The sequence below is a fragment of the Malaclemys terrapin genome, chromosome 11, assembly GCF_027887155.1.
Source record: "Malaclemys terrapin pileata isolate rMalTer1 chromosome 11, rMalTer1.hap1, whole genome shotgun sequence".
Taxonomy (NCBI): domain Eukaryota; kingdom Metazoa; phylum Chordata; order Testudines; family Emydidae; genus Malaclemys; species Malaclemys terrapin.
This window is the reverse complement of record NC_071515.1, coordinates 62120532-62139200: the sequence shown is the minus strand read 5'-3', so window position 1 is coordinate 62139200 and position 18669 is coordinate 62120532. Positions and strand designations below refer to the sequence as shown.

Here is an 18669-nt window from a genome sequence, read left to right as displayed (position 1 = left end):
TAGTCTTTAGCCCTGAGTTCTCATCCTGTACATTTATGTAAGTTATATTTTGAAAAAAGAAGAAATTCCCTCACAAAACAACTTAACTTAGAGTTAAGTGCTCACATGTACTTCCTCACAAGGCAAAGATTCAAAAGGACAATATAAGTTAAAGCAACGCTCACACCTAACAGCAGCAGTCTCTAAACATTAGCCTACTACCATCATGATAATCTACACCAGTGGTTCTCAAACTATGGGATGGGCCTCCCAAGGGAGACGTGGGAATGTGTCAAAAAAACCACCAGCTGTGTGCTTTATTATTATTATTATTATTATTATTATTATTTTAAGAGCTCTTGTTGTCAGCCCCAGGTGGCTGGGGTCATGCAGAAGGTCCATGCACACCCGGGAAGTGGACAGCTGGAGCCCCACCATTTGGGCTTGGGCTCTCCTTCCCCAGCCCCCAAACCCTCACTGGGAGGCAGCCCAGGCTCAGACTCTCCTTACCACTCTCTCTCACTGGGAGGCAGCCCAGGTTCGGGCTCTCTCCCCTGCCCCCCCAAATCCCTCACCTGGAGGCAGCGTGACTCCAACTGTCAGCCCCGGCGTGACAGCAGCACAGAAGTAAGGGTGGCAATGGGGTGCTAAGTCTGCTGTGAAAAGTGATATTGACAAATATCTCTTTTCACATTACTGCCTTTACTTCTGTGCTGGCGCTGCGCTGCCTTCAGAGCTGGGAACCTGGCCAGCAGCTGCCGCTCTCTGCGCTGCCTTTAGAGCTGGGTGGTGGTACATGTACTTGTGTGTGTTTGTGGAGGGCCATAAATGACTATAGACACAAAGAAAGGTCCAATCAAATAAGTTTGAGAACCACTGCTTTACACCAACACACTCCGTCTTCAGTTCAACAATACTATGCCCCTTAGGATACATGTATAGTAGAATCTCAGAGTTACAAACACCAGCGTTACAAACTAACCAGACAACCATACACCTCGTTTGGAACCAGAAGTATGCAATCAGGCAGCATCAGAGACAACAACAACAAAAAAATAGGGGGAGGGGGAGAAATACAGTACAGTATTGTATTAAACAAACTACTAAAAAAATAAAGGGAAGGGAAAGTTTAAAAAAAAAAAGATGTGACAAAGTAAGGAAATTGTTTCTGTGCTTGTTTCATTTAAATTAAGATGGTTAAAAGCAGCATTTTTCATAATAAAGTTTCAAAGCTGTATTAAGTCAATGTTCAGTTGTAAACTTTTGAAAAAACAACCAAAATGTTCGTAACTCTGAGGTTCTACTGTATTAAAGAATTGAAACACTATGTTAAAGAAGATTTTCATATGGTAGAAGTAATAACCAGTAAACTCTTATATCTTACTGCATTAGTTATTAAATGGGATTTAAAAGTATCTACCTATCTTAGGGCTTTTATAATATCACTAATCACTGTACTACAGCACCTTCGATGTAAAATCTATAGCAACAGTCAAGTCCCTAGTGGACTTCATGGAATCATCTGGCACTTCTCCCTTTTTGGAATTAAAATTCTGCTTGGGGTAGGGTTTTCTGTTTTTAGGACTTTTTTTTTTTTTTTAATTATTCCCTCTTTTTTGTTGCTGTTAGGGGTTATGGGGTAGAAGCATCCACCCCAAGTAGTGCATTTGTTGTACATTTTTCTACTCTTTTAATTGATAAACATTTGCTTTCAGCCACTTACCTTTTAAAATGACTTGAGGAGCATAACCACCACCTACCACAGAAATACATTATTTACGTTACTGCTTAAATACCATTGCCGTTACCTGTCCTAATGGAAGCTGAGACATCCAAGAACTCTCCAGAAGATTCTTACGTTGACTCTTAGGGGCATTTTTGATGCTAAGGTAGAGTTCCTGGGCATTGAGATTGCAAAGCTGACAAACACCATGTTCGACTTCAAATACTTTACTCCTCAGGTAACTCTGACTAGAGCGAATTAAGAAGTCTTCCTGGCATTTAAGAGAACAAAATCGTGTTTCCCAAGCAATAGATTTGCATTGTTGATCGAGATGAACTGTTGGTTTTTGGCAGCTAAGACAAAGTGGATTTCCTTTATTATCTACAGCCTGTAAATATCCTTTGTATATGGCAGGACCTTCAATAACTTCAGCCTGAACTGAGTCTGCATTAAGAACAGGAGAAACTTTCTCATCTTTTAAAAGTAACCTGTGATAAGGACGAGAAGCAATTATTTAATAAGACTGGACTTCATCAGGGTCAGTACACAATACTTAAATACTCAATATCAACTATTAGGTTTCTTTTATCATGAAAAGTAGCAACTTCAATGAAAACTCATGCTGTTTTAGTTGGTCACTGCACAATGCAAATAGCCCACTTGAATTGTATTTTTTAGGATCAGATTTCTAAAACATCTTCCTGCTACTCTTGCTGCCTCATCTACCAATATTTTTAACGTGCTAGCTCAATGAGAACTAGTGCAAGGAGTCTCCTTGAGATGGGAATCACACCCCCAGCTCAAAGAGCAGACATACTCTTTGTGTCTCCAAGCTGTTTGCTGACAACCTCACAGGCTTGTTTGTGTGTAAACTCTCCATTTCCCTGATCATACAATTTTTTTCTTCTTTCATACTAAGAAACTCAGCTGTCCACTGACAAATGTGCTTGCTAACATACATAATCTAAATCATTATAGGAAATAAGATTTAGATCATCAGCACAAGGTAAATGCCTTCGATCTTAAGCCATGCATCATATTAACATAAGCCCTAGTACCCTATAATTTCATTACATACAGTAAAAATAATTTTGGGAAAAACTAGTTTAATCACTGTATTGTGGCTATTTTGTCTTTTTTATTAACATTAACAAACTTACTTTGTGGAATGGCCATCTGTTTTCCCAGCAGAAGTACCTTCATTTTTCAAGTAAAACGCAGTTTCCTTTGTGACCAAACATACGCTGCCCCCACTGCTGTTGGCTTTGCTGAGTGAGGCTACAGCAACATCCTCTTTTGTCACATATCTGGAATTATTATAAGTTGTTTCAGTATTCTTTTTTCCCCTGAACTGTACTGCAGACAACTGAATACTTCTTTAGAGAACATTCGTGTCACCTGCAGCAATACTGATGTAGAAAATCCCCTCCAAATATTTTTTATTTCCTAAACCTGGCACGAGTACAGTTTGGAAAATGTATTTTACTTATTCAGCTTTTCCACATTAGGTAAGATTTCTTTTAAAAAAACAGCCACCTCTCTGTTGTGCTGCCAAGAGATAATGAGTTATTGTCCATGACATGCAATTATAAAAAGTAATAAGAAAACAATGTAAAGCCTGTTTCACTTGAGTGAACCATCACTGATATTCCAGGGTTTTTTGGTTTTGTTTGTTGTGGAAAAGGTACTATTTGGGAGAGAATATGAGAAGCGTTGGAAGCCACGAAAGAGTTCTGGCAAAATTAGTTTATCTTTGAATTTGCTCAATTTCCTTTGTATTTTTATTGTAAAATCATCCCTAGTCTTTTAAATTAAGCTCTGTTAAAATCGAATAGCCCCCCATGCTTTGGTCACTCTTAAAATATAATTATTAATCAACCTAACTAACTAATGGTCAGGGCCAGGCCTTAGGCAAGCATACACTTCTGGGCCCCTCTAACAGCCAGCCAAACAAGATGCTTCTGTGGTAGGGATGCATTTATATTAACCCTGCCCTGGCCATCACAGCTGCACTAGTAATCTATTCACACAAGCAAGTCCAGCTCTCACAGCATGGATGTTGCTTAGTTAACCCTCTTCTATTCACGTCAGTCAGTGACTGGCTTCTGCTGCAGGGACACTGCCCTATTAGCCATCTCATGTCTGCCCCCGCAGAGCTCCCTGCCACCCCTCTTCTGGCTGCTCCCTGTATTTTTAGCCAGCCTAGAGACTGTTGCTGAATGAGTCTTGCGGGCAAAGCAGAGAGGACACGGACTTCTGAAAGCGGGGTGAAGTCAGGCAGATGCATGGAGGTTGGGGGAATCCTGATGCAGGAGCAGCACTAGCCGCCCCACTGCCCACTCAGGTTTGGCTTAGCTGCCCCTCTGTCATAATGGGGGAGTCGCAGAAGTCAGCCGGGCCAAATCTGAATGAATGGCATTGTGTGACCTGGTGCATGGGGTTGCACTGCTGCCCAGGTTGGGCTTTAGGCATGTGCCTAGTTTGCCTATGCATTAATCTGGCCCTATTTACACTAATACCCAATCACATTAATCCCCACTCAGCATCTCTATAAATCAATAAATGCCATTCTGGTTATTCTAAAACAGTGAAGAATTCCTTTTAGATTCCTCTTTTACATGTTATATAATGAAACAATCCATGGTTAAAAAATACAACACTCTACTTATTACTACTATTTGCTGATCTATACTTGTTTTGCAAGCCTGAAATTACAAACTGCTCTATATACTTACAGGAATTCCTACTGACCATCACAATCCTGTTGAGGTGGAGGGGAGGGATTTAGCAGTAGATTAAGAGGAGACAACAAGTTATAGATATATGTTGGTGAGAGAGCCCGGATGTATGTATGAGAAAAGTCTAATTACAACACTCAGGTTATGAGCCCCATGTCAGGGAGAACAGTGATGTCATCAGAGACTGAGGCTACGTCCACACTGCAATCAGAGGTGTAATTTGCTGCTCAGGTGGACATACCTGCACTAGCTTTAATCTAGACAGCGCACTAAAAATAGAAATGTGGATGTGGCCACACACGCTCCAGCATGGGCTGCAATGTGAGTACATACCATGACAGGTCGGATGAGCATGTACAATCTGTGCCACTGCAGCCTCACTGCTACTTTTAGTGAGATGAAAAAGCTAGCACTAGCACGTTTACATGAGCTGCAAATGATACCTCTGGTTATAGTGTATATGTAGCCCAAGAAAGGAGGCAGAGGAGAGGTAAATTTCGATTTTACCACTGACTGGGTACCTTACACATAGGAAGGAAAGCAATAATAAATACTGAAAAAACCTGGCATTCGAGGAGGATAGGAAATCAACTAAGAAAGAAGTGAGGCTGAGAAAGTATAGAAGGAGACTCTGGATTATGAAAAAATATAAGTAATAATTTATTCCTGCTTCTAAGCCTGGAGAAACAAGATGATGTATTTTGGACAGACTGAAATCTGGACTACTGGGACCTAAAGAAAATAAAGGAGGGATTTACCAGAGGGAAGACAAGAGATGAAGACACAAATATGATTTTGTTGAAATGTTAAAGGAGGATAGAAGGAGATGGAAAAAATGGAGCAGGGGAATAGCTCCTTTGGGCAGAGAGACATTCCCTTCCAGCAGGACATGAAAACTTTTAAAGCACCAAGACTACAGTTTTACAGCGGATTCCTTAATTTGATCTACTGCCAAATAGAAAAAGAAAAGTTTGTATCTGAAGAGTTTTCAGCTGATTTGGTTACTGTTGGCCACCTTTCCATATGGCTCTTCAAGAAAAAATGCTATGTCTACACAGAACAAGCCTGAGAGCAAGGAAGGCATAAAACCAACTCCTTCTACAAAACCCTAGCTTATGTCAACAACAAAACAAAAACCAATCAACTAAAACACAAACAAAACAAACAAAAACTACTATCCACACATTGCCAAAACACTAACATAAGTAAATAAATAAATGCTTGAGGATAGAAACTTGTCTCCCAGGATATTTTGTATTATCTAAACAGACTGTAATCTCTTCAGGAGAATAGTATGCCTTCCGATGTGCCTTTTAAAGCTCTAAGCACACAGCTGGTGCTTAAATTAATAATAAATAACAACAACAATTCAAATGAAATGTGGAAGCCAATAAATGGTATTTTAATAATACAAATGAAAGATTTTTCTCAGGAATCTCTAGCAGTCTCTGGATGTTTAAAGCTGCAGAAACCTTCAGAAACAAAATATCTGCTGAACTGCACTCATAGTGAAAGAGAGTCAGGCAGTGTGTTCTGTTCTAACAGATTTGCACAAATGCACACAAAATGGCTAATTTTTTCACTATAAGACAAGTTATCCCTTAATGTTCAGTTGATTATCTCAACATGATTCCACTGAACATTACATAAAAAACTTTGGACCTCCTGCAGGAACGAATACAAAAGAAGAAGGAATGTAAGTAAAAACACATACCTTTTGGTGCTGCTCAGCCTGGCCTGCTGTTTAGAAATCTCTTCTGCAGCAAGAATAGGGCTACAAATAGTATGGCCGCTTTTTCTGATAATTTTCTGCTTCATAACTGTTAGACTACTCCATTCTCTCACAAACCTCTGAATCTGGCACAGAGAAGGTCAAGTGGTCAACAGGACGGGTATTAAACAAAAATACTTAATTACACTGAAATGTTTTAGATTATTATATTTAAAATTATTTTGTCAACTGGAAAAAAGTTTGCTTGCTGTAAGATGTTCTTTTCTGGGATGTAATAATTTCTGATATGAGCTTCAAAGGTTCTGCTGAAACTTTAAGACTTGGGCCTGATCTAAACTTAAAACATTTGCCTATATAGCTATGTAAATTAGGAGGGAGGTTGGGGGCAAGAGAGGGGGGAAAAAAACATCAGACATTTTATCAATGTAGCTTTGATGGCAAAGCCCAAGTATAGACACAGATGTGCTGGCACAAAATTCTTTTGCTGATATAGCTTGCATTGTTTAGGGAGCAGGTTTTAACTGTACTGGCAAAAGAACTCTTTTGACAATATAACTGCATCTCCACTAGAAAGGTTTGCTGGTATAGCTGTACTGGCAAACCCTTCCTAAGGTAGCATAAAAATGTAGACAGATGTTTGAACATAGACAACTCTGTTCAGCCTTTCTTATTCAAGCAAAACTTCCATTGCTCTCAGTTGGGAGTTGTGGCTCAGTAAAGCGAGCTGAACAAAGTCTGTAATCAGGTTCACAGATACAACCCATGTCTCACTTAAAAAACCCCCACCAGTGTTAGATCTGTGATGCAGATTGCCTAGTTTCAGTACTAGAGGTGAATGGCATAACTATAGTCAAGTTGAAAGAGCATTTTGTACTAAACCATGAGCTGGTTATGCTATGTGAAAAAAACATCCACTTTGGGGACTAGATTATTCCAAGTGTGACTTAAACCTTATGCAGAAACAGGCCTTCAGAACCGAAAAAGTAGGCTATCATAATGATTTTCCTTTCCTCCTAATTTTCTTCCCTCATCCTTATTTTTGTGAATAAATGAAAATGAGTACATGTAAGGATTTCTCTCCCACTGAGCTGGAGCAGCATGGAAGAACGCAATGAAATTGGACATTTCAGTGGAGATGTGAATCAATGGTTTTTTAAATTTATTTTGTTAACATTTTACAGAATGTATCTCCCTCAGTTGACACTCAGAATGATGAAGGAGCAGAAGATGACAGGAGAAGAAGGGTCTATAAGCACTAGAAACACACGCCTCTCCAGAGCCTGAAACTGAAGCCAGGATTCTTGAGTTTCACTCCTCTACTGTCTACGCCTCTGAAAAGCACTGACAAAATGTGTCTCTCTTCCTTCCCAATAGCTGATCTACATGGATAATAGAACCTTCTACTGCTACCAGTTACTCAGTTAGCTCAATTGGTTGAGGTCTGTGCTGTAGATTTAAAGGTCCCAGCCTTGTGATAAACCATGAGGGAATCAATAGGATTAAACATGATGTAATTTGTTATTTTTAATTTGCTTTTCTAAGAAGCTAGGAAATTGCATTAAAAAACCTTGCTTAAAAAAAATGAAGGTTCCAGTGTTGCAGGGCAACCTTAAAATGACATTTCCTAAATTCTGAGGGCTTGACTTTGAACCTAACAGTTGTAATGTCATGTTTTGGATGTAATCTTCATTATAGAGATAGAATTCACAGAGACTACAAGTCTCAGCATGTCATGCTCTACATTGATTTGAACGGTCTTGCTAAGAGAGGAGAGTAACCATAGAGCACACTGAGAACTCTGTGGCCTACGCACATCACAAGTGTGACGCAGTCAAGCATATTTTCTCGACTCACAGTATGCCTCTCTTAAAACGTAACCTTTAAGATATGCAATTTTGATAACTTATGAACATCACTTACTAATCCTGTAAATGAGAAACTAATTGATGTGATGATGATTCTATCTACAGAAATGGTAACAGGAGGCGTGATAATTTGCCAAAGTAACAGAACGCACATTTATTATTCACATCAACATTTATAAAATCTGGCTGCATTGAGGAAATATAATCAGCAATTGAAACTTAAGGCAGGGTAACAAAATATTCTCCATTTATAAAAATTAAAGAAGTTCAAATTAAACATTACATTATTTTTATAGTAAAATTTTAAAGATTGTTCTTACCAATGAACGATTTTGTTTTTGCTGAAAATTCTCTGGTAAATCCTCCCAATTATCCAATTTTATATCCAATGGAATAAAATTACAGTTCAGCGATTTTCCATCCTGGAGACGCAATACAGACAATTTAGTTAAACCCACTAAATCCTGAAGGAATCCAAGTCTTTTAATTTTGTTTACAGTTGTAATGTAATACAATATAGAAAAAGTACCAATTTTTTTCAATGGCTACCCAAACAATCTAGTTTCCTAATATTAGAAGAAATTCATAAGGTATTTGCACAGTGGATGTAAAACCACAGTAAGACTACCAATTCAGGAAATCTGATTCATAGTATTATACTGCAACTATAGAGGATTACAATTTTACCTCTAAGCATCATCTTCACCTACATATAATACATCATCTTTGAATAGATCTGAAGCACCAACTTCACTAAATTAAACAACATAGTTATTAACTCAACTGTACTGCATAGCACACGGGATGACTGTTAGAATTTTTACTTGAGTGGAGAAAATGACTCTATGCCACTTTAAATCAGGTGACAGGACATGCTGTGGTGAAGTGTGCTCAGTGCCTCCTCTGTGCTCTGAGCAAGTTCTTTCTCAGATGATTGTCAACAAGTGAGCCGCCACCTAAAGTCCATGCAGGCCAAAGCCTTGTTCATGACTGACCGATCAGAAAAAGAGCTCTCTTGTGGAAAAATAAAGGCAGACTTCTAAAGTACGTCACAGTACACTAGGGTTACCATACGTCCGGATTTTCCCGGACATGTCCGGCTTTTGGGGGCTCAAATCCCCGTCCGGGGGGAAATCCCCAAAAGCCGGGCATGTCCGGGAAAATCGGGAGGCTCGGCCGGGGCCTCTTTGTGCGGGGCCGGGGGTATGGTGCCGGGCCGGGAGCCGGGCCGGGGCCGGGAGCCGGGCCGGGGTCGGGGAGCCGGGTCGGGCCCGCGGGTCGGGGAGCCGGGCCGGGGTCGGTGGGCTGGGGGCCGGGCCGGGGTTGGGGGGCCGGGCCCGTGGGGCTGGGAGCCGGGCCGGGGCCGCGGGTCGGGGAGCCGGGATCGGGGGGCCGGGCCCGCGGGTCGGGGAGCCGGGGGGCCGGGCCCACGGGTCGGGGAGCCGGGCCGGGATCGGGGGGCCGGGCCCGCGGGGCGGGGAGCCGGGGGGCCGGGCCGGGATCGGGGGGCCGGGCCCGCGGGGCGGGGAGCCGGGGGGCCTGGCCCGCGGGTCGGGGAGCCGGGCCGGGATCGGGGGGCCGGACCCGCGGGTCGGGGAGCCGGGGGGCCGGGCCCGTGGGGCTGGGAGCCGGGGGGCCGGGCCCGCGGGGCGGGGGGCCGGGCCGGGGTCGGGGAGCCGGGCCGGGCCCGCGGGTCGGGGAGCCGGGCCGGGATCGGGGGGCTGGGGGCCGGGGGGCCGGGCCCGTGGGGCTGGGAGCCGGGCGGGGCCCGCGGGTCGGGGGGCTGGGCCCGCGGGTCGGGGAGTCGGGCCGGGATCGGGGAGCCGGGCTGGGGTCGGGGGGCCGGGCCCGCTGGGCTGGGAGCCGGGCCGGGATCGGGGAGCCGGGCCCGCGGGGCTGGGAGCCGGGGGGTGCGCCGGGCCGCCGGGGGTGGTCGGCCGGGGTCGGCACCCCAGGGCCCGAGCCGACCCAGGCTGGAGCCGCCGGGGGAGCCAGCCTGGGCTGAGCTGGGCTGGGCCGGGCCGCGCCTCCTCCCACCCCCCCTTACCTGCTTCAGGCTTCCCGCGAATTAAATGTTCGCGGGAAGCAGGGGAGGGGGCGGAGACTTTGGGAGGGGGCGGAGTTGGGGCGTGGGCGTGAGCGGGGCTGGGGGCGTGGGCGGGGCCCCCGGGAGTGTCCTCCATTAGGAGGGACAAAATATGGTAACCCTACAGTACACAAGATAGAGACTCACTCTCCAGATACACTTCTGGCTGAGGAGAAGACCCATTAATCTGGGAACCAGAAGGCTATGAGCTCTAATCTTCCCTCTTTTACTGACTGTTGTTTATATTCTGTGTATTTCAAACTGAGTATGGCCTCATACCATTCACTCTAGGAGGGAGGCAAATATTATTATCCTCATTTTACAAATAAAGCAACTGCGAGCTTCACTTGCACAAGGTCACTTCTGGCAGAATTGGCACTAGAACCCTGATCTTGAATATGAATGACCCATGGGCCAAGTATGTGTTGCTTTTAGTGGCAGCTCCATACAGAGGATAACACTCATTTCTACAGCTCCAGCAGTAGAGCTCTGTGGTGAGGATGTAAAGGTTTTTGGTTCAAATATTGCTGCAGAGCCATGTGGGTTATACGAAGGAATTTGTTTTCCCAGTTCATTTAAACAAATGGTTTATTTAATTCACAGAGTAGAAAACTTTCATTCATGTTGAGACTTGCAACAGAACCCAAGTGTTCCAGATTTCAATTGCTTCTGAAACACAACAGCTGGTTTGAAGATTGATAGGTTTGTAAGAAAAGGTCCATTAAACTGAAGAGATCTCCCCCTGAAAACCAGCAGAGAGTTGGAATGAAACAGTGACAGCAATGCCCCAAATGACAATTTAAAAAACAATATTAGTGAACTTATTTTCAACCCCTAACATCTTTGGATACCAATGGGAGTTTTCTTAATTTGTTTTGTTCAAAAGGTGATCTGACATTATATATATGGCACCAGTTGCTTAGTTTTCTGAAACTTGGGAGAAAACAATATTATGTTTGCAGGTTGAAATGATGCACTGTCATAATTTTTAGTGACATTCAGAATATTTACCAAGGGTCAATGGTGGATTCTCCAACACTTTAATTTTTACATCAATATTGGATGTTTTTCTAAAAGATACGATTTTATGCAGGAATTATTTTGGGGAAGCCTGTGTTATACAGGAGGTCAGATTAGATGATCCCAATGTTCTGGAATCTATGAATGTTCTGCCAATACAAACATTTTAATTATCCTTTTGAACATTTTAAAGAATACCCTTGACTACAACTTTGATCCAACACTTACTGGTGGACAGGAGCTGTAAGTATTTTATTTAACTGAAAGATTGGTAAGTTGTAAACCATTTACAACCCAAACCACTGCCACACGTAAAAATGTAATTTTAATTATATATATATTCCCAAATGATTGAAAAATCAAATAGAAAATATTTTTCTTCTAATTTTCACCAATGAAGATGGCTTAGTCACATAAGTAAATACAATTTCAAGTCCAACTAGGGACTTTCATTTTTCACCCTGGAAAAGTTTGGTGCTGGATTGTGGTGGTGGTTCCTGATCAGAGTTAAGGTTTTTGGTAAAACAATTCTCCAAGAGCACATGCTAGCATATAAAATGGTTACTAAACTTCTGTAACTGTTGTTCTTCGAGATGTGTTGCTCATGTCCATTCCACGTCAGGTGTGCGTACGCTGCATGCACTGTTGCTGGAGACTTTTCTCCCAGCAGTATCTGTATGGCCGACTCTATTGCCCACTGGAGGCCCACGCTTATGCACCAGTATAAGGGGTGCCGCCGGCCCTGCACCCTCTCAGTTCCTTCTTGCTGTCAACTCTGGCCATGGGGAAGAAGGGCAGGTCATGGAATGGACATGAGCAACACATCTCGAAGAACAACAGTTACGGAGGGTTAGTAACTGTTTTTTTCTTCTTCGAGTGCTTGCTCATGTCCATTCCATGTCAGGTGACTCTCAAGCAGTGCGCTCAGAGGTGGGCTAGGAGTTTACAACTGAGTAGATTGTAACACAGCTCTGCCAAAACTGGCATCATCCCTGGCTTGCTGGGTGATGGCATAATGGGCAACAAACATGTGGACCGAGGACCACATTGCAGCTCTGCAAATGTCCTGAAATCAGCACCTGTGCCAGGAAGTCTGCAGAAGACACCTGTGCCCTTGTCGAATGGGCCTTTACCATGAGTGACGGGTTAACGAGCCATTGGGGGAGGCTAGCCCGCGGCCCCTCCCCATCTGTCCCCCTACCCCCCTGCAGCCCAGGGCGCACCACCCCCTCCCCATGGCCCCTAGTCCCCCATGCACCCCCAGTCCCGGAGCGCCGGGCAGTAGGCCTGCTTGGCACATTGCTAGTACTCTGCTGGGAGGAGGAAGAGGCTGCTAGGCTCTGGTGGCTCCTGTAACCTCTCCCTTTGCACTAGTTGGTCTTGTGCCTGGATGGACCTGAGAAACTTGGGGGCTGCTGAGGCCTAAAACGCCTGCACGAGGCTGCTGATGTACAAAGGGCAAGGGATCTTAATGTGGCCCTAGAGTCTTTAACTCCATGCAGCTTCGTGTCCGTTTGGTCCGAGAATGGCGAGGACCCTTTGAATGGAAAGTCCCGCACTAATTGCTGGACCTCTTGTGACAGCCCTGATGACGGCAGCCCTGAGCCCCTCCTCATGGCGACTGCCGACGCCATCGACCTGGATGCCGAGTCCACCGCATCCAGGGCAGTCTGGAGGGAGGTTCTCCCCATGGTCTTTCCCTCTTCCACAATGGCCCCAAACTCCTGCCGCACTTCTTGGGGCAGTGACTCTTTGAAGTGCATCATGGAGTTCTAATCGCCGAAGTTGTATCACCCTAGTAGCACTTGTTGGTTTACAATATGCAACTGAAGGCTCCAGTAGAATAAACTTTTCTACTGAACAGGTCCAAGCATTTGTGATGGGTTCCCCCTGGGGTGCCACCTGGAACACCCCCCACCCCCATTCAGTTTTTGTTCCTCAGGTGTTTCCAGGAGTCTTCTTGTCTGGAGAGGAAGAACCGGGAGCAGGTCTGCAGCTTGTCACAGCAGTACAGTGAGAGAGAGCCCAGGCTGGTGTGTCAGAGGGCTCTGTGGTACTGCAGTTCCAGGTGGCACCCTGGGGGGAACCCATCACATAGTTTTGCCTCCTTGTTTTTTGGGGTAGCACTGGCCTGGGCCCTGCCTATCTTGCTCATTGGCAGCAGCAACCACCAGGGAACTGGGGGGAGAGGGGGGAGGGGTAGAAGTACATATAATCGTAGCCCTTTGCGGGCACGTAATACTTCTTCTCTGCCCTCTCGGAAGTTGAGGGCAGAGAAGCGGGGGTCTGCCAGAGTGCCTTTACCATCTTGAGTACCTCCTAGTGCATGGGGAGAGCCACCCTGGCTGCAGCCGCAGCTGTCAAAATATCAAAAATGGGGTCTGTAGGTTGTTTGAACTCCTCCACCTCCAGGTCCAGATTGGAGGCGATTTACTTAAGAAGCTCTTGGTGGTGTTTGAGATCACTGCAGGGTATAGGGTTAGCAGGCCCCACGAGTGCCTCATCAGGGGAAGACGAAGAGGAAGCCACCGGAGGGGCTGGTCCTTGATCTGTCCTGGGGCTCCTTCAATTGGGAGTACCATGGGGATCTCGGTGCCACAGTCCGAGTCCAAAGCTAGTTTTGGCATGGGCTGAGGCAGGGCCACAGTGCTCCTTTCAGAGGTCACTACTGAAGGGGAGTGCAAAAGGTGACCCAGTGCCAGTGGAAACCCCCATGGATTCCAGACTGCCAGTAGACTGGCCATTGACCCAGGGCCTATGGGACCATGGACGGACGGCACCGACATCTGTCTGGTAAGCATCTAGGTGATGGAGACCGGGGCCGGCAAGCTGGGGATGGGCACCTTGATGCCCAAGACCTGGCCGGAGACAGAGACTGGTGACCACCGAGGGGGCCCCAACTCGGGTTTCCCTCTTGAGACAACGGCCTTAGGCGGCTCCCCTGCCAGAGGCTGGCGATCCCTAGGCTTGGGCGGAATTCAAAGGGTCATTATGTCTTTGGCAGCCTGAAAGGCTTCGGGCGTGGACAGTGTCCACATGTGCTACATGCCTCTGCTGACACCCTGTATACTCAGGGGATCCCTCGGTGGGTATCTGTAAGTTCCCCAGCCATATGCCTTTGAGGGGATGGCAAGTGGCCTGACATGGGTCACATCTCGCCCCCCAGGCTTCTCTGGTCTTCTTGAGGCATAGGGGAGCTCCTTCTGTTGGCACGCTTCTTGTGCCACTTTGCCTGTACTGGAGAGGTTGAGTGGTACAGGAAATGACCCGGTGCTGGGGGAGCACTGCATACGGAGGTGGAGATGCTTGGTGCCAAGTCCGATCTGCCTGGCTTGGAGGCTGATCTCAGCCTGGCTTCCATAAGGAGGGCTTTCAGTCTGATGTCCCTGTCATTTGCATGCGGGGTCTGAAACCTCTCAGATCCGACATTTATCTTTTACATGAGTTTCCCCCAAGCACTTTAAACAGCTGGAGTGAGGATCACTCACAGGCATAGGCTTTGTGCAAGCTGCACAAGGCTTGAAACTCGGGGACCGGGGCAGGCCCTGTCCCGGAACAAAGTCCCTTAAGGGGACTAACAACTAACTCTAAAAAAACAACTTAAACTATTAAAAACGATCAGCTATATACAACGAGAGTTCAGAAAAACACTGGGAGAAGGCTTGCCGAAGCAAGAGCAAGAGCGTTCCAGCAACCGTCATGGGTGCGAAGAATGAACTGATAGGGTGCAGAGCCAACAGAGCCCCTTATATTGGCACATATGTGCAGGCCTTCAAGGGGCACCAAGAGCCGGTCCTACGGATACTGCTGGGAGAAAACTCTCTGACAACAGTGCACATGGCGTGTGCACATCTGACATGGAATGGACACGAGCAAGCACTCGAAGAAGCATCAAAAGTTATCTGATAGTACTTTAACAGAAAACATCTGTTGTTATGTTGCACTCTATTGTCTTCTAGATTAAAGCACAATTTTCAAGAGCCTGATCCAGAGCCTATATATGTCAACAGAGACTTCCTTCGATTTTAATTTTGGATAAGGCCCTGGAAGAGCACCTTCACAAGATGACAATGATTATCTCTGTCTTCAGCTCAGTTTAGCGATAATTGGAAAGGCAAGATTTTTACAACCAGGAGAGGAAAAAGTCTACCACATTAATAACTAAGTGTTATGAAACTCCAATTTTACAGCAAAGAAACCTCATAAACCACTAACATTTGTACCTCAATAGATAACCCAATTTATCAGCCTTCTAAAATATATCTATTGAGAAAACATTTGTATTTGTTTGTAAGCTAAAAAGTTATCTTGTCTAGTAAACTATTATTAATTCCTTGGTGGAAAAGAACTAGAAGATAAATTGCCTAATTTTTGTACATCTCAGTTAATAAAAAAGAAAGCTTTGGTATGAAATAAGAAAATTAAAACAAATACATGCACTGTAAACCTTTCACTATTATAAAGTAAAATGTTGCCCTATAATAAGCATACTAGTATGTGAAACCTGTACAGATTGAGTGCATTGTAATGCTTACCTTTGTATAGAGGTGAATTCTATCAGTATTCCTACTTGCACAGAAGTTCAGCACATCATACACTGGAAAAGTATCTGAATTATCAACACGTCCTATAAAAAATAAGAAAAGTGTTTTTTGTTTTTTTTTTAAATCTAATCTTCATTACTTGGAGCAAAAAGGGAAAATGAGCACATCAGCCACAGAAAAAGGTTAACTAGATCTAAAAGTCATAAGATGAGAGCCTTACATTGCTCTTTCAAAGCATATTAGGCTTTGCTTCACTTCTAAAATGGTGTCCTTGGGAGAAGCTACAAAAAAGTATTTGATATTTAGTTTGGAACTTAGAATTAAAACTTAGACAAGGTTCTAACAACTTAAGCAATATCATTCTAATTCTAAACTTTTCTCTAATGATGTTTCTAATGGTATAATAGACACAAGCTACTACCTCTGTTTTGTACCAGTTCTGTCTGTTCTAGCATGTGACATCCTTCTAATTTTGTATTTTTTATCCTTAGGTTGTAAGGTCTTGGGTGCAGGGACAATATTTTTGTATGTGTTTGTACCAGACCTACCCCAAGAGGGACTCAATTCTGACTGGAGCGCCTGAATACTATTCTTATATCAATAATATTTCATTACAAGTCTGTATTTAAAGTATCACAGCAACACATCATACCTCTATCCTTACTTAATTCAAAACACTCCAAGATAAAAGTCTGTACACTCCAAGTAGTTCAGGGAAGACAGCAATAGGGTTGGTGAAAATCCATACCTTAACTGCTCGCTATAGGGCTCAGGACTGGAACCCAGAGTAGAGGGTAGGCCTTGGCTTCCCTGCCATCCACTACAGAATGGCATTGCTGGGGGCAGTGAACAAGATGACTACCTGATTCACTGCAGGAGTGACACAGTCAGGGCAGTGGATGAGAGGACTGTCTGATGTTTCTTCTGCAAAGAGACTTGGAAAATCTCCCCGCAGAAGGGGAAATCACAGAGTGACCTGGCCAGAGGGCTAAGTCAGGAAGCAACCATAGTATGATTCCGTGAATAGGAGGAGAGCGGCATGGTGGAAGACCAGAAAAGGGACGCTGAATCAGGCAGAACTAATCCCCAGAGTCGCCAGAAAGCGACGCCACCCGGGGTGAGTAAAGCACCCTGTGACAGTGAGCTTACAAGAAGGTGTTCTAGTTGTTACATGCATACTTGGAAGCATCTTTTACTTAAGTTTAAAAAAGTTAGACACATTGTGGGTGTTGCTGAACAAACTGAATGAATAAGGATATGCATAATTTTACAGTGACAAAAATTGTATCCATAAGAATGAACATGAATACCAGGCATTCTACATATCACAGAAATTCTGTATTTAATTGCAGCCTCGGATAACAGCTCAATATGACCTGTACTAGCAGGCCAACGGACAACAAGGATGCGCACTGCAAAATTCACTGCATCCTGCCGCCCACAAACGAAGCAACAAAGTAGAAGAAACCTATAGGAAAGATGGGCAGGAGAAAATTTAAGAAAAACGGAGGGAAATTAAAAGGACCTTTGTATTTTTACCCCATATGTGTTTCTCATGAAACATTAAAATGTATCTATGTTGTGTACAATATAACCACAGACTAGTATCTGCAGCCACAAAGTTCAATAAAATGACACACTGTACATGGATCAACAACCTGCTAATTGGCAGCTGCTCACAGGGCATACTTGTCACACAACCCAAAAGCAAACAGTGAACAATACTATGTACACCTGTGGTTCTGCCACAGTTGGATGAAAATGTTGGGTTCAGCCCATCTCACAATTCATCTGGCTGTACTACGGTGAAACCCAGAAACCCAGTGGTCATTCTGCATGTGTCAGCTTTTTTGTGTTTCAAATATGTGGTTTCCAAATGAATCTGCATCCCAGTGTTTATGTTTAATGCAATTTTGCATAACTGCTATGACAGATTGGCTCAACTAGGAATCCTATTTTTCTTTACCTTCTTGAGGCTTTTGCTCACATTCTTCAGATCCATTTTCAACAGCATTAGCTACTTCGCCCCGAATCTCATCAGATGATTCAGTCGCTGTTTGTACTAAATCCTCTCTCTCATTGTCTGCATTGCATACTGCTATACCTTTGATTTTTCTAGAGTCCTGTGATGCATTTTCTCCTTCACTCAGAGTAGAGGGAGGATCATTCATTTGATTTGTATTCTTTTTATCTATAGTTAAAGAAACAGGAAAGTGATCAATTTTACTTTGCTTCTATAAAAATAGTTAAATAAATAAGATAAATATTAGGCAGTAATATTAATTTATATTTGAAACAAAGTATCCTAAAATGTATTTTGGTTATAATAATCCAGTAGTTAATTCTGAAAGAACAGCTGTGCCATAAATGAAATGAAATTAATTTTAGACTTGCTGAAATATTAACAGATAATTTTAAACAATGAAACACCTGAAAACTGTAATGTTTAAGTTTAAACTTAAACGTTAAAAATATTTTAAATTGCATGATGTTGAAAATTACATATTATTCACCATATTATTCCTAATGTTGAACAATATTAATGTTAATACATTTCAATACAATTTTTAAAGTTCAGCTTATACACTATTTATTATTCATCTGAGGAAAATGTACAGATCAATTGCTTATTCTCTCTCTCCACCCCACAGCAAATATATTTTATTTTAGAAACTAGAGCTTAATGTCTGTGAAATCAATTAGAACCAATATAAATATGTTTGTTTCTATTCTTTTTCTTAAGAGAATTTTAGTGACTATGAGATGAGCCATGTTGATGACACTGGAAACAAAAGTCCTCCATGGAATAGGTATTGCACAGGCACTGCTTACTGATGTGTGTCAGCCAGTGAGTTAAACAGAGAGTTCAGAGTCCATGACACAATCTATCCTTGGTTTCCACTACTGAAACTGTCAACAATGCTGTGGTGGCTTTTATTTTATGGCTATTTGTCACCCAAGAACTGGAGCAAGTCCACTACC

General features: G+C 43.7%; 1 protein-coding gene across 4 annotated transcripts in view; it reads right to left on the bottom strand.

Moving 5' to 3' along the window:
• The window catches only part of ZRANB3 (zinc finger RANBP2-type containing 3), a 121921-nt gene that overhangs the window by 10059 nt on the left and 93193 nt on the right, over nucleotides 1-18669 (bottom strand). For all 4 annotated transcript variants that reach the window (XM_054043915.1, XM_054043917.1, XM_054043918.1 and 1 more), the window contains 6 exons: nucleotides 17654-17878; nucleotides 15679-15770; nucleotides 8358-8459; nucleotides 6155-6297; nucleotides 2863-3009; nucleotides 1788-2190 (listed from right to left, as the gene is read on the bottom strand). In XM_054043915.1, coding sequence (XP_053899890.1) covers nucleotides 1788-2190; nucleotides 2863-3009; nucleotides 6155-6297; nucleotides 8358-8459; nucleotides 15679-15770; nucleotides 17654-17878 — 1112 coding nt within the window. The remainder of the gene's footprint in view (nucleotides 1-1787; nucleotides 2191-2862; nucleotides 3010-6154; nucleotides 6298-8357; nucleotides 8460-15678; nucleotides 15771-17653; nucleotides 17879-18669) is intronic.